The sequence below is a fragment of the Petaurus breviceps genome, unplaced genomic scaffold (genome assembly GCF_028583685.1).
Source record: "Petaurus breviceps papuanus isolate PSGF00001 unplaced genomic scaffold, PetGlider_PUasm1.0 183, whole genome shotgun sequence".
NCBI lineage: Eukaryota > Metazoa > Chordata > Mammalia > Diprotodontia > Petauridae > Petaurus > Petaurus breviceps.
In genome coordinates, this window is record NW_027185791.1 from 22,574,084 (window position 1) to 22,588,422 (window position 14,339).

General features: G+C 38.6%; 1 protein-coding gene across 2 annotated transcripts in view; it reads left to right on the forward strand.

Annotated features, from left to right (window-relative positions):
• LRRC2 (leucine rich repeat containing 2) overlaps positions 1-14,339 on the forward strand; it is a 181,349-nt gene that overhangs the window by 57,641 nt on the left and 109,369 nt on the right. For both annotated transcript variants that reach the window (XM_069087764.1, XM_069087765.1), the window contains exon 3: positions 11,362-11,569. In XM_069087764.1, the coding sequence (XP_068943865.1) occupies positions 11,362-11,569 (208 nt within the window). The remainder of the gene's footprint in view (positions 1-11,361; positions 11,570-14,339) is intronic.

Consider the following 14,339-nt stretch of genomic DNA (forward strand, 5'->3'; position numbering starts at 1 on the left):
AATCAAAAGCTTTTTGTAAACCTTAGTGTGCCATTTAAACATTACTGTCTCAGTTGGCTGTTCTCTCAGAACTCCTTTTTCTGCATGTCCTATTGAACATTAACTCCTGGAATGTGACTTCTGTGCTATTATTTCCCTAAGTCTAGGAAGTTTTTCCTGGAAATCATAGGTTGCTCTCAGTAGTCCATGGAAGAGTCAACATCTTGAAGATTAGGGAGAAAAATATCATGAGAATTTTTGTCCTGGGCCGTGTAGATCTCCTTGGCACCCCAAAGGGTTCTGCATTCACATATGGAGGTTATGGACACAGAAATCATAATGGAACCCATTGGAATATGAGCCATGATAGAGCCTTAGAGCAATGGTGGCAAACTCAGAAAGAGATGGGGCCTGCTACACCTCATTTAAGGATCCCAAAGGGAGGCATATTTACATCTATATTCTATTGTGTTTTTATTTATTTTGTTAAATATTTTCCAATTACGTTTTAATCTTGTTCCCCACTGTGGCCAATGGACAGCATATTTGATACCTCTGATCTAGCAAAGGAGAAGTTTGATGGCAGAACCAAGTTTCAAAACAATCCTACCATATTGTAATTCTGAGTTTGAACCAAAAGGGAACATTTGATTGGAATAAATATAAAATCCATGTTTTTTAATTTCTTTTCTAACATATTTGAAGGGAACCATTTTGGTCTGTCAGTCTTCTCTTACCTAAACAAACGTGATTCTTTTACTGAAATTCATATGAAATTATTACCAGACTTCTCAACAATTATGGATCTGCTTTTGAAGATGAATTCTAATTCATCAATATTTTTTCCTTATATATTTATTTATACATATTCTCTCTCTGCACATGTATGGATGGATGTATATATACACACACATATTATATATACATATATGCACACACATGCACATGTATACACAAATTTAAACCTACCCTTTTTTTTTGGGTTGATCTACTCTTTTAGGGTTTGAGTTTCTTTTTATTCTCCTCGTTCTCTTGAAGTGGTTTCTTTTCAAACCAGATCATATCAAAGGATTAATGAATACTTTTTCATCACCATTTAGTTAACCTTCCAGACTGTTTCTGACTTGTGATGAACAGGAAAGCTCCCGTGGATGGACTTGAGAAGCTGTAAAAATGAATGAACAATTCATTTCTTAGATTCTCAACCCCTAGCCAGAAATCTTACTCTGGCACACAGAGAAGTTTTTAAATCCCCCTCTTTAGTCTGGTTGGTTGTTGTTTGGTGGTTTTGGTTTGTTTTTATTTCTGAGACTGGGTTTTCTATCTCATCCAGGCTAGAAATGCAGCAGCTCGTCTCAGGCCCAATCTGACTGCTGATTGGAATAGGGAGTTTCAATCTGTTCTGTCTCCAGACTGGACTGGTTCACTTCCTGTTGGTTCTCCCCCTTCTCCTTCCTGGCCGCTTTCCATATTGGTGCCAGATTGGGTGTGGACACCTGCTTGGCTTTAGCTCTCCTGTCACTTAGCTCCCAAGAGCAAGTGACTCGCCAACCTCCGCCGCCTTAGTAGCTGAGACCATGGGTGAATGTCACCAATCCTGGCCTTGGCTGTTCTGTATTACCCCTCATCACGTCATTCAGGCAGCAAAACACATCGTTTAACTACATGGTTGATTAGCGACTTTTCACATCTGCTGACTTAATAAAACCAAGTACTTTTAGACACACAAGAGTAAACATGTTTTACAAATGAAGCCTCAGCTTGTGCCATCAGTGAGAGGGCTTAATATAGGTTCATGGTTATGCTTAAGGCAATTGTTCTTAAGTTCCCTTTGACCTCCCCATTTTGCACAAAACACTCAGACTGCAACAAAAATATAGTCTAGGTATAAAATAATTCTAACCTCCCTCAGTTAAAGATCCAGTCTATGAAATGTTTATTACAATTTAAAATGCACTTAAATATATATATGTATAGAAATATCAGAGCTGTGAATAAATGCCTCCAAAACATCGACCTATCTGCATATACTCTAGAAAAGAAAATAGGAATTAAACTCCCCGGACTCTATTTTCCTCCTTGGGAGTCTCATTTTCCTAGTTTCCCAACTCACTATCCTTCCTGTATCAAGCATAACGTTTAGTCAGTAGATGGCAGTTGTGATGACTATGAAACAAGTACGAATCCAAAGGACCCAGCAGGTAAAAGAGCAAAAAGGAACCAAAAGCCAGTGAGGTGTCATGCAGCGAACAGGCGGACATGACTCCCTTTGCAGTGCAAATGTGCAGGATGGGAGTGAATGAGATAAAAACCAGCTGATGACTTCCATATTTGTACCCATGCCAATCACATCAACACCCACAGCTGGCTCCTGTCACAGTCCAGGGTTTGGGACGAGCCTTCCTACTTGCTTTAGAGCCTCAAAGAATGTTCTTCTAGAGGCCCTGATGCTAGCTCCCTATATCTCTTCTCCTTAAAACATGTCCATGATCATCCCATAACATCCAAACTTATTTGTTCCTACTGTATACACTGTACTAGTCTCTGACAATATACCTTACCCAACAGTGCCTGGCTAACTCTGCTGCCACTCTGACCACATATCCCTGCAGATTGTCTTAGCCAACTTCCCTAGCTCCCACCCCAGTCCTACATGGTCAGATATTATTGTAACTTCTTTGTATTTGGCCACCCCTGAACTGCCGATCTGCACCGTAATTCTGGGAGACTATTGACTTCTTAATTCATGGGAATTAGGCACATAGTTCTGGACCTGAACAAGCATTTGTTAGGGCTCTTTTAAAGCTGGAGTGATCGATCCATCCTAAGGGAGGAGAGAAGTGCCTGGTTTGGTATCTTACAATGTATGTACCCTTGGTACAGTATATTGGAAGCTTTGAGGAAATAAATGAAGACATTAGGCGTTACCATCTAAAACTTGAACTAGAGTATTCAGAATGAGATCAAACTAAGTAAAAATCAGTAAACATGTATTGAGTGTCTACTGTCGGTAGAGCTATGCCAAGTATTGTAGACACAAACATAAAGCCATGTTTCTCTCTGTAGTTCTCAGAGGACGGGTTATGATGATGGTTCCCCTCGAAATGGAGATTGCTTGTCAGGCTCTTCAGAACACAAAAAAGACTGCAAATAATTAGTGCCCACAGGCTTAGTTGTTTTATTTAAAAAACATACTTACCAATCTGCTCATTAAGGACAGGCTTTCTGTCAGAGGCTTCTGGGTTAGATGGTCCTCCTAACTCCCTGATTAATATTATCTTGGGGGTGTTATGTCCCAAACCATAGGGACAGAGGATTCAGATAAAGAAACTCCACAAGTTATGGGGGACTGATGCACTGGAGGTTTTTTCCCCTTTTGATGCAACAGATCTTTTATTTGTTTCTCTCAGAGATTTTCTGAGTTGATCCCATAAATCAGTCATGGTCCTCCTTTAACTGATCTTTTAGTCAAAAGAAAATGCATTTGAGCAAGCATAAAAACTATGTCTAGAAGACAAAATGATTTTTTTTCTGCCTAATTGTTTTCCGCCATGTTCTGCCTTTAATATCTAAATCTATATCGCCAGGAATAAGCTACCTTATATCCATCCCCCAGGGAAGAATTTGAATTTCCCGCAAACCATGCAGGTATACAAAGATAGCTATGAACATAAATTGTAAAGTACTGAACCAGGAACGCCCACTTCTCCCTCAATACGGTCACAGACTCATTTCAGCTCACAGAATATAACTTCTTGAGCACTTACAGAAATTAGCATATGATATGCTCACATCAGTGACCCAAGTAATAGGGCTAACACAGGCTTCTTATCGGCAACTGTAATAAAATATACACATAGGTATCTTCACTTTGAAATTACATGAAGTTTTTCATAGTACCTGTAACACATTCGATGCATTGCACATAATGACATTAAAGGTAGTGCCATATAGTGGATAGAGAGCTGGTCTCAGAATTAGGAAGCCTTCTGTTCAAGAATTGGCTCTGATACATGTTGTTTTGGTGACCCTGGGTAAGTCATTTAATTTTTCAGTGCCCCCAGTCAATTCTCTAAACCTATAAGATACAGAACAGTTGTAAAATAGCTCTGGTCACATTTGGGGTTCCTCCCAGAGAAGCTCCCTACCCTAATGAAATTACAACTCCATCCCATGCCCCCCGCCCAATCAAACAAACCAGCATCTATGACAGCCTTGTATGCAAAATCTAAAGAACAATTCTTAAGAAACAAGTGACATATAGCACATATAGGAATTGAATAAAGTAGACAACTTCATAGCAATATTGCATATCTAATATTGTATACTAGAACACATAATAAAGTATATATAAGAACAAGCTACAATACAACAGCATTAGCACATAGTGAAGCAAAATAATTGTCATATACAATACGTAACAACATGCATTGCAATTAGATCAGAACACTTAGTATATGTATACCATAAATGGGTTTCATTTGGGTATGCAAGGACCCACTTTTTCTGTTTTTCTTGAAGCATAGTAAGCAAGCTCGGTCATTTCCTGAATAAGCCCAGTAATTTAACCCTCTGGACTTGTGAATTATCTAGACAATCAACATTGCAGACTCAGGGACCTTCAGTCTCCAAAGTGAGGTTGTGGTTGACAGATACTAACAATCCCAGTCTCTTTTGTTCCCTGGAAGCCTTCATGATTGGAATGTTAGACTGGAAAGCAGTTGTTCTGGGCTTTAGTCTTCCTTCTCTTCTGAGTAGAGGTTCCCTTGAGGATACTGAAAAATTTGGGTGATTTCTCTGAATCGTAGGAATATACCAATATTTAGTTTCTTTGTCATCTAAATTCTTATTTTCAGAGTCATTATCTAGATCTGAATAATTTCTCTGCAAATGGTAAACCCTCTCTTTTATTCTCACTCCGTTGATTGTCTATTTTTACTTTCTTCCTGTTCAGCAAGGAGCTTAACTAACTATCTGTTAAGCTAGTATCATCATTGTACAGCCTGGCCATTCTCTAGGGCTATTTTTTAATAAGCTGTACAATCTTTCCAATTTTCAGTATAAAATAGATTTCCATCAGTCTCCCATCTTCAGTGTTTCTTGTACATCGAAATTTCTTATGGGAAGCCTCTCAGTTTGATAAAGAGTTGAGAAAGAATTAATGCAACAGATCTTTTCTTTATTTTCTCAGAGATTTTCTGAGTCTATCCCATAGATAGGCCATGGTCCTCTTTTAACTGATCCTCTTGGTTTAAGTAAATTTAATTCAGCAAGCATCTATTAAACCTCCATTCTTGTCCCTGTAAGAAGCACTGGGGATAAAATGGCGACAACAGCCTCAGTAACAGTAGCAATAACAATCCCAAGGCCATTTTCTGGCCCCAAGATGTTTATGTGTTAGTAGGGAGAAGGAACATACACACAGAAGAATAAAAACACAATATACGCAAAGTGAGCAAAAAGCAATTTGGGAGGAGTGTGTGCACAGATAGAGGGGGAGGGGAGAGGATCAATTGTAGGATTCTCACTCGTGATTTCCCGATTCCCTGCTCAGGGTCTCTATGCTCCCGTGGAACCACTTAACTTCTGTTTTGTACACAATTTCACTTATTTATCTGTGAACATATTGATTAACTCTGACCTTCTTCCAGTAGAGTGCAAGCTTCTTGATTTCTGGGACTGCCTCACTTTTGTCTCTGTTGTGCTTAATGCTTAGCAAAGAACCTGACACATGGTAAATAATTAATGCAGGTTGCTTGATTGACCAGGAAAGGTTTCTATGTCTGTGTGTGTGTGAATATACATATTAAATTGACTTAAATCAGTATGTCTTGGTTAAAAATTAGTTAAAAGAGCTAATGTATATTATCTGTCATATGTCACATATAAAATATATAATGTATCATATATTTATATAAAAATAAAATCTTACATATAAGAAATAGAATATATACTGTATTATATATAAGAAATAATACATTATATAAAAATAAAAAATATATATTGTATTATATATATATTAGCTCTTTTAATTGACCTCTTAATCAAGAGACATACTGAGTTGTCTACTTAATTCAAGAAGCCTTTATTAAGATGCTATGATGCACTGTGAACTGTAAGAGGTGCTTGAGATAAAATAACTACCTATGTATTCTAGTATATGTATACACATTCACATGAAGAGAGGGAAATTAAGAGGCAGAGGTGAGGAAGGAGAAAATTCAAGGAATGGGGGTGGAGTGGGGCAGCCAATATAAAGAAATGGTGATGAGAGACAGATTATTATATGCAAGTAGCAAGCAAATAGGCTGCTTTGGTAAGTGTTTAGTGGGAGATAAAGTGTAAGACTAGATAAATAGCAAGAGACCAGGTTGTGACAAGCTTTAAAATCCAAACTGATGACTTTATCTTTGATCTTATAGGTAAAAAGACGTTGTTGGAGTTTAATGAGTAGGGTGCACGACATATTCATACCTGTATTTCTGGAAATCATTTTGGCTGAGTGGAGGATGGATTGGCATGGGAACAGACTTGACACAAAGAAACCACTTAGAAGGACTTTGCAATAGTTCTGCAGAAATATTATGAATGCCTCATGGGGGTGAGACAGGGATGAAGGGAGGGAAAAGTGGAAGAAGGATCTGAGTATATAAGTAAAGAGAATTTGCAATGATTTGGATATGCTAAGGGAGACTGAGAAGACAAAGGTTAAAACAGGGTTGTGAGCCTGGGGTGATGACTGGGAGGATTAGAGTGAGTGCCCTTAGCAATAAAATAAGATATCAGAAGAGGTAAGGGTTTGGGAAGAAAGATAAAGTTTTAAACAAGTTTAGTTGGAGATGCTTGTGGGATATCTCGTCTGAAATGTCCAAATGACAGTTGATAATGTAAGATGATGTAAGATAGAAGCTCTATATTACACTACAGGTGGATAGATAGATCTGAGAATCATTTGCATAGAGATGAAAATTGACCACATGGAACTGACATATAGAGAAAAAAGGGAAAAACACCCATCAGAGAACCTTGAGTAAAAACGAGATGTAGGAGATGTGAGTGAGAAGGCGACATGATCAAAAGTACCTTGGTGGCTTTGCAAACATCTAAGGGATATATGAATGCTATTTGTTGTTGTTATTATTACTGTTATTGCAGAGAGCTCAAGAAAGATGAAGATTGAGAAAAGGCCATTAGAGATTGAAAATTAGAGAGATCAGAGATGGTCAAGGGGGTGGGCTCTTGTAGGCCATGAGAGAGGATAGGAACAAGGCTATAAATAGAGTTTCTTCTAGGTTACCTTAGAAAAAAGTATCTAAAGTGGAAGCAAAGGAGAAGATAAGACAATTTTATAATCTTCAGAGACTTCACAGCCTGTGAAGTAGGTTAAAGTTACTCTTGGCCAAACATTGATAACTGTGGTCGAAAACTATTACATTAGAACTGTCAGTTTTTTAATGCACTCACTAGAAAGGCTACATGTTGTCTTCACTGGGCTTTCTGCTCAGTGGTTACAAAGCTCAGGCTCTTGGTCTCTCCGAGGGCTTCAAGCTGTGTTTCTAGATTTTCTCATTCCTGCCAAAACTAACTTTCAAAGTCTCTCCATCTTCAGAAAGGAATCTGTCAGGAAAACCATGTAAAGAGAAATATTATTCTGAACACTTTAGCAACTGTAGAAGCTAAAAGGTGAAGTCAGAGGGCAAGACAGTCCTCTTGCCCATCCTTCCTGCCTTGAATATATAGGTGTGGTCAGCTACAAGCTGCCATTTATCTGATAGGGAGATTAAATACATATAGTAATGTGTCTATAAGGGTAGTTTGTACAAGGTGAGAAAATTTTGCTAGACTAGTCTAGGAGATAAGGATACACCTTTTCCTCTGGCCCCCACCCTTGGAATGTCAGCCTTACCAACCTTGTATTAGTATCACAAGTCTTATCCAACCATTTCTCATACCTCATCAGGTATGACTTACTCTCTATTCACTGTTTTTGGAGCCACTCTTACCGAAGTTTTTCTCTGTGTGTCCGGAGAGGAGAATCAAATCTCGAAGGGTTCCTTAACTGCCACGACCACCCAGATAGCCAAAATGCTATTTTGATCTCTTTTTATAGCCTGGGAGAAAAAGGACAAGATGCATGTAGTCTCTACTCTGTTTTGAGGAGGGTATAAAATAGGTAAATCATTAAAACTCCCTTATATAACTCAGGGGCTCCCAGGGAGGGAAAGCTAGCTCTCTCCATCCCCCTCCCCACAATTCAGAGAATCTGTGCTCTCTGTTTCTGTCTCCCAGTTGTGTACCTTGCTCAGCCACTACCCTCCTCTTTCTGGCTTCACAGATCTGGCACACAGAGCAAAAGCAACTATGACTGATCACACTCTAAGTTGGCATTAGGGCCAATTAAATGGCAGAGTAAGCAAACTGAAACAACAATGAGGACAACAAACAGATAAGTTTTAGACTTAACATGAGCCCTCCAGAAGGGGACTAGAGAGGGAAAGAGGAACAGGGAAAATCATTATCCATTGTCAGTTCTTTCAAAGAAACAGTCCTACAAAGATCCGCTGACTTCAGGCTTGCCTCTGCCAAACTTCAGGCTGCATCATTGTTCCTGATGCTGCTGCCTCAGTCGCTTCACTTCATATCTCTAGTCTTCTTTCCTACTCTCCATTCCATCCATTTTTTGCTTGAATTCCTGACCAAAAACCAAACTGAATGCCTGTTCATCATCAGAGAAATTCAGTTCAAACTTATGTATCCTTCCTCACTTCTTGAAGTCCTTGAGTTTTCTCCCTCTACAGGAGAAAAAACAGTCTCACAGCACCTCCCTGTAAAGACTTGTGTGAACTGATGCAGAGTGAATTGAGCAGAACCAGAACAATGTAAACAATAACAAAAGCTTTGTGAAGGCAGACAACTCTGGAAGCCCTAAGAACTCTTATCAACACAATGATAAATCATAATGACAGACAATGAAGATGAGCTCTGTTATCTGCACTCTGAAAGGAAGCATTCTTGCATGTGGATTAGGTGGAGATTTATTTTACTTGACCATACCTATTTGTTCCAGGGCTCCTTTTGCCCTTTGCCTCTCCTCCCCTCCCACCCTCACTCTCTTCTCCTCTGCCCTCCTCTCCTCTCTCTCTCCTTCTCTCTTCTCTTTTGAATTGGGGAAGAAATGGGTGGTAAAGAGTGAAAATAAAAACTTGTTAAATTATGATTCGTATAAAAGACACAATATCTCTGCCATCTGTGGATTATGACAAGTCAAAGTACTCCATTTCAGTCCAGAAAACCTTAATCCACAACATGTATTTCTCCTTGGGAGAGAGCAGCACCCAGGGTAGCATATAAACATGTGAAAAGTGTCAGAGAGAATAGCAAGAAAGAGATATTGAAGAGCGACTTGTCAGGCGTAATGAGATGTGTCTCAGACTTTGATTTGGTTTCAAATTTACACTTAACCAGTTTGTCCACAGGAGTAAAACTTCACAATGGACCTGTTGAATGACTGGATTTTGTTGATGTTTTCACAATTGCCCATTTTCTCAGTATACTTTTATGAATGGGTGTGTTAGGACCACATTTCCTATAGCTACAACATTAGTTTCTTGGCTAAAGCACAGGAATTTAACCCATAGTATTTATTTAACCCGGAGTATGCCTGAAGTGTACTAAACAATACTGAATTTTTTTGTTGTTTTTACGGCAATCTCATCTCATCTCAGTCCTAAAACAATGATATCCAGAATGGTATCTAGAAAGTATCTGGAAGAATCCCCTCTTTTCTCACCCCCTTATGGTGAAGAGATTGTTGCCCCTTCTTCCCCTATTATTTATTCTTCTCCAATGGAGAGATGGATTTTCTTCTTATTATTTTTTGCAGTAAAAACTTTATCCTTTGCCTTTTAATGCATTTCAATAGACATATACGAATGTATGAGGACACAGGGACATGTAAAGAAGTTGAGGCTTGGTCAGGGACTCTTATGGAGGATTAGTGGGGAGGAAAGGGCTTAGGATAGGATAGGATGGGAGACTCAGGATGAACTCTGTTACGGGACTGAGAGTTTCCATTAGGGTCAGGTCAGTTCTGCTGCAGAATCTGCTGTTCTTTTTGTTGGTCCTTCATCTTCAAAGAGGACCAGGGCCAATGGGAAAGGGGGAGAGGAACAAACAAATAAAAGACTTAAAAACAACAATACCGAATTCTGGGAGGAAAATGAGAGAGAATACCTGGTGGTAACTGGACCACCAGGGACGGTTATCAAGTGTCTAAGTCAGAAACACTCTCCCCTAATTGGTTCATTTTTTCCTCCTGTTACTGTGGAAAGAGCATTGGGCCAGATGTCAGCATGCCTGTGTCCTAGTCATGCTCTGCCACTAGACGGATGTACAACATTTAAAATACTATGTCAACTCTCTGGGCCCCAGTTTCCCATCTCCAAACAGAAATAGTTAGGCTAGGCTATTTCCGCAGCTCCTTCAGTCTTTCACATTCGAGGACACTGTGAATTACCATTGGAACACAAACATCACAATGTAATCCAGTTACAAGTAATTGGAATGGAAAGGTCAACTGGAAATGGAAAATGTTAGGTTCCTCCATGTCTCTTGTTACAGTTAGGTCCCGTAACAAGGCAGAGATGCCTGTTGTCCAGTCTGAGCATGTTGCCAGCAGGATTCAGTTTAGTTGGGTCGAGATTGTTCATTATCTTTGTCTTCTACCTCTCCCCTGGTGGATGTCCCAGCAAAAAGGAAGAAAAAGTGAAGAGAAAAACAACAAATATCAACAACCAGACCAAAACCTAAATTTGAGAAACTAAGGACCTGGCTAATCCAGAAACTAGATCAGCTGCTGTAGAAATGGGAGCTAGCTTACCCTATATATCACAGGCTTAAAATGTATCTGTGAGAATATAACTTAAAATGTTGTGATGCAGTGGATGGTTTGCTAGATATAGGAAGATCTGACTTCAAATCTGGCCTCACTTATTACTATTTATGTGACCCTCGGCAAGTCACTTCATCTGTCTGCCTCAGTTTCCTCAACTGTAAAATGTAGATAGTAATAGCATGTACCTCTCAGGGTAGTGGTGAGGATCAAATAAAATAATATTTGTAAAGCATTTAGAACAGAGCCTGGCACTGAATAGGTCATTAATAAATGACTCTTCCCTTCCCCTTTAACAACTGTGTGACCTTGAGTCTGTCTTTGATGTCTCAATCTTAATTTTCTTGTCTTTAAATGAAGATATCTAATTTACAGGGTTATTTTGAATCCTGAAAGAGCTAGTAGATGTAAAAGACTTTGAAAATCTTAAAATGGTTTTGTAAACATTAGCTAGGGTTATAACTACTTTTTTTTGGGTTGTATTATTCTAGGATAAAAGAGGAATGGAATTTTGTTCAAGAATGCAGGAAGAAAGGCATTCCTCAGTCTGTGTACTGCAAGAATGGCTTTGTAGACACCAATGCGAGGCTTTTGGAGAGGATAGAAAAGAACTCATCACTGACAAAGGAATCACTTTCCAAGGACAGAGGAAAAAGAAAAAATAAATTCATTTTTGAACTTTCAGGGATGGAGTGGAAGGTAAATTGGATCTGGTCCTCTTCTTGTAGCTTTTGAGTGGTTCATGTGGGTCTCTAAATAATGTCCACCACTAACACTGAAATAAGTTCTAGGAGAGACTTTTGCTTTTACTTCTTTTTTTTGCTTCTTTTTTAACTTTAAGTAAATAGTATTCTACCAATTTTAAAGAGTTTGGGAAGATATGAAAGACCTAATTATCATTTCTCTAATTGTCTATGAACTACTCCTCTATAAAATGCTCTTATCCACTATCACATTGCATTAGAAGCTCTCTGTGGTCTACGGGGAAGAAGAAAATAGCAGCAACTAGCCTGTATTAATTGGTCACTTTTTCTAGTAGCCACAATTCGATTGTCTTTTTTGATATTTAAGATTCTTATATATCTATCAACATTAGAGTCAAAAGCTTTGTTTTAAAAAATACACAAAATGGTAGAAAATGAGGAGCTGTACTAGATGATATATTATTTATTTCTTGCCTATGACTATAAACCAGAAAACAATTGATAAGGTTTTATGATATGAATTATGGTATAATAATTATGAATTATGATATAATAATATATATGAATTATGATATAATTACAATGTTGGAAGAAAGCTTAAGTGGTCATTTAGTCTGTCTTCCTGATTAAGGAATGCATTGAACTCAATCTATGCCACAATAATGGATCCTTAAGAATTTTTTCTTTACATATGTTTTGCATGACTATGCATGTATGACCTATGTTAAATTGCCTGCCTTCTCAATGGGGGGGAGAGGGAGAGAATTTGACATTAAAAAATTTGAAATTTGAAAATCTGAAAAAATATTAAAATTGTTTTACATGTAATTGGGGAAAAATAGTATATTAGATAATGAAAAAAGAATTATTTCCTTTATTTCAAGAGAAGGAAACTCAAGAACTTTGGTGTTTTACATCGTAAATACTATGTCAGAGTCTTTCCAGAAGAAATATATGAGGAAGTACATGAAGGAAATAGTGATTTCTTCGGTCAGCTTTAGGCAAGTCAGAGCTTCTAAAAAGAATAAAAATAACTTTTTTTTTGGTCTGTTGACTGCTCAAGGAGGGCAAAAGACCTTGTGGCCCATTTTTTTCTCTTGTCACAGTTCCCCACCATATTGCTTTAAAAAATATTTATTTACTTTTAGTTTGCAACATTCAGTCCCACAATCCCTTGAGTTCCAAATTTTCTCCCCCTCCCTCTCCTTCCCCTCTGTCCCCATGGCAGCATACGATATAGGTTCCACAAATACCTTCACAATAAACATTAGTCAAGTTGTAAAGAAGAATTATAACCAATGGAGTGAACAATGAGAAAGAAGGAACAAGACAAGAGAGAGAGCAGGCGGTTTGCTTCAATCTGCACTCAGACTCTGTAGCTCTTTCTCTGGATGTGGATGGCCCTCACCATCATGAGTCTCCTAACCCTGCATTGTTGAGAGGAGCCACGTCTATCACAGTCTTCTGTAATTGTGTACAACGTTCTCCTGGTTCTGCTGCTCTCCCTCAGCGTCAGTTTATATAAGTCCCTCCAGGTTATTATGAAATCCGTCTGCTCCTCATTTCTTGTAGCACCATGGTATTCCATTACATTAATAGAGCATGACTTGTTCCAGCCATTCCCCAAATGATGGACATCTCCTTGATTTCCAATTCTTTGCCACCACAAAAAGAGCTGCTATGAATATTTTTGTACATATAGGTGCTTTTCCCACTTGTACGATCTCTTTGGGATATAGCCCTAGAAGTGGTATTGCTGGGTCAAAGGGTTCCCACTATATTTCTGCACACCACCAAAGTGAATAGGGAGATGAGGCGGCCAGGTAGCACAGTGAGTAAGAGCACCGGCCCCAGAGTGGGGATGACCTGGGATCGAATCCAGGCTCAGACACTCAGCACCCACCCAGAAGCACCTGGCTGTGTAACCTGGAGCAAGTTACTTAACCCCAATTGCCTTAAAAAATGAATAGGAAGAGCAGCAAAGATTTTGTTGAAACAATACTTTACAAAATCTCAGCATCATACATTAGTTTTACATGATGCTCTTCTAGCTATTGAGATATAATAGTTTTCTTTCTCTCTCTTTTAAATCAATGCTTTGATTTTCTTTACCATCCGCTGGTGCAGACCAGCCACTCCTCTGTGATTTGTAGTTTTAGAGAGCTGCCTCAGGTACTGAGTGACTTGCCTATGGTCATGAATCATGTATATATTAGAGGCTGAATTTGAACCCAGATCTTTCTGAATCTAACACCATCTTTATGGCCACTATCTAAGTAATTTATTCAATTCAACAAGTATTTAAATGCTTACTATGTACTGGGCACTATATGAGGGGCCCAGCTTGAAGCAAAGATGAAACAAAAATTAATCAGACTCTGACCTTGAGGAGATTGCATTCTTTTGGGAGAAGGGATGAAGGACAACAAAGCTACAGAAAATTAAACACCAAATCATACAAAGTAGCTTTTCAGGAAGAGGGCACTGGTAATTAGGTAGTGTCATGAGAGCTGAGCTTTGAAAGAAGCTTGGGGTTATTGTTTATAACAATTTATAACAATGATAGCTAGCATTTATATATACAAAATCCTCATAACAGCCCAGGAGGGTAGGTGATATTATTAGTTCTATTTTATAGATGAGAAAACTGAGGTAGACCTTGAGGATAAGGGATTTGCCCAGGGTCACACAGCTAGTAAATGTCAGAGGCTAGATTTTAACTCAGGCCTTCTTGACTCCAGAGCTATCCATTGACCCACTTAGCT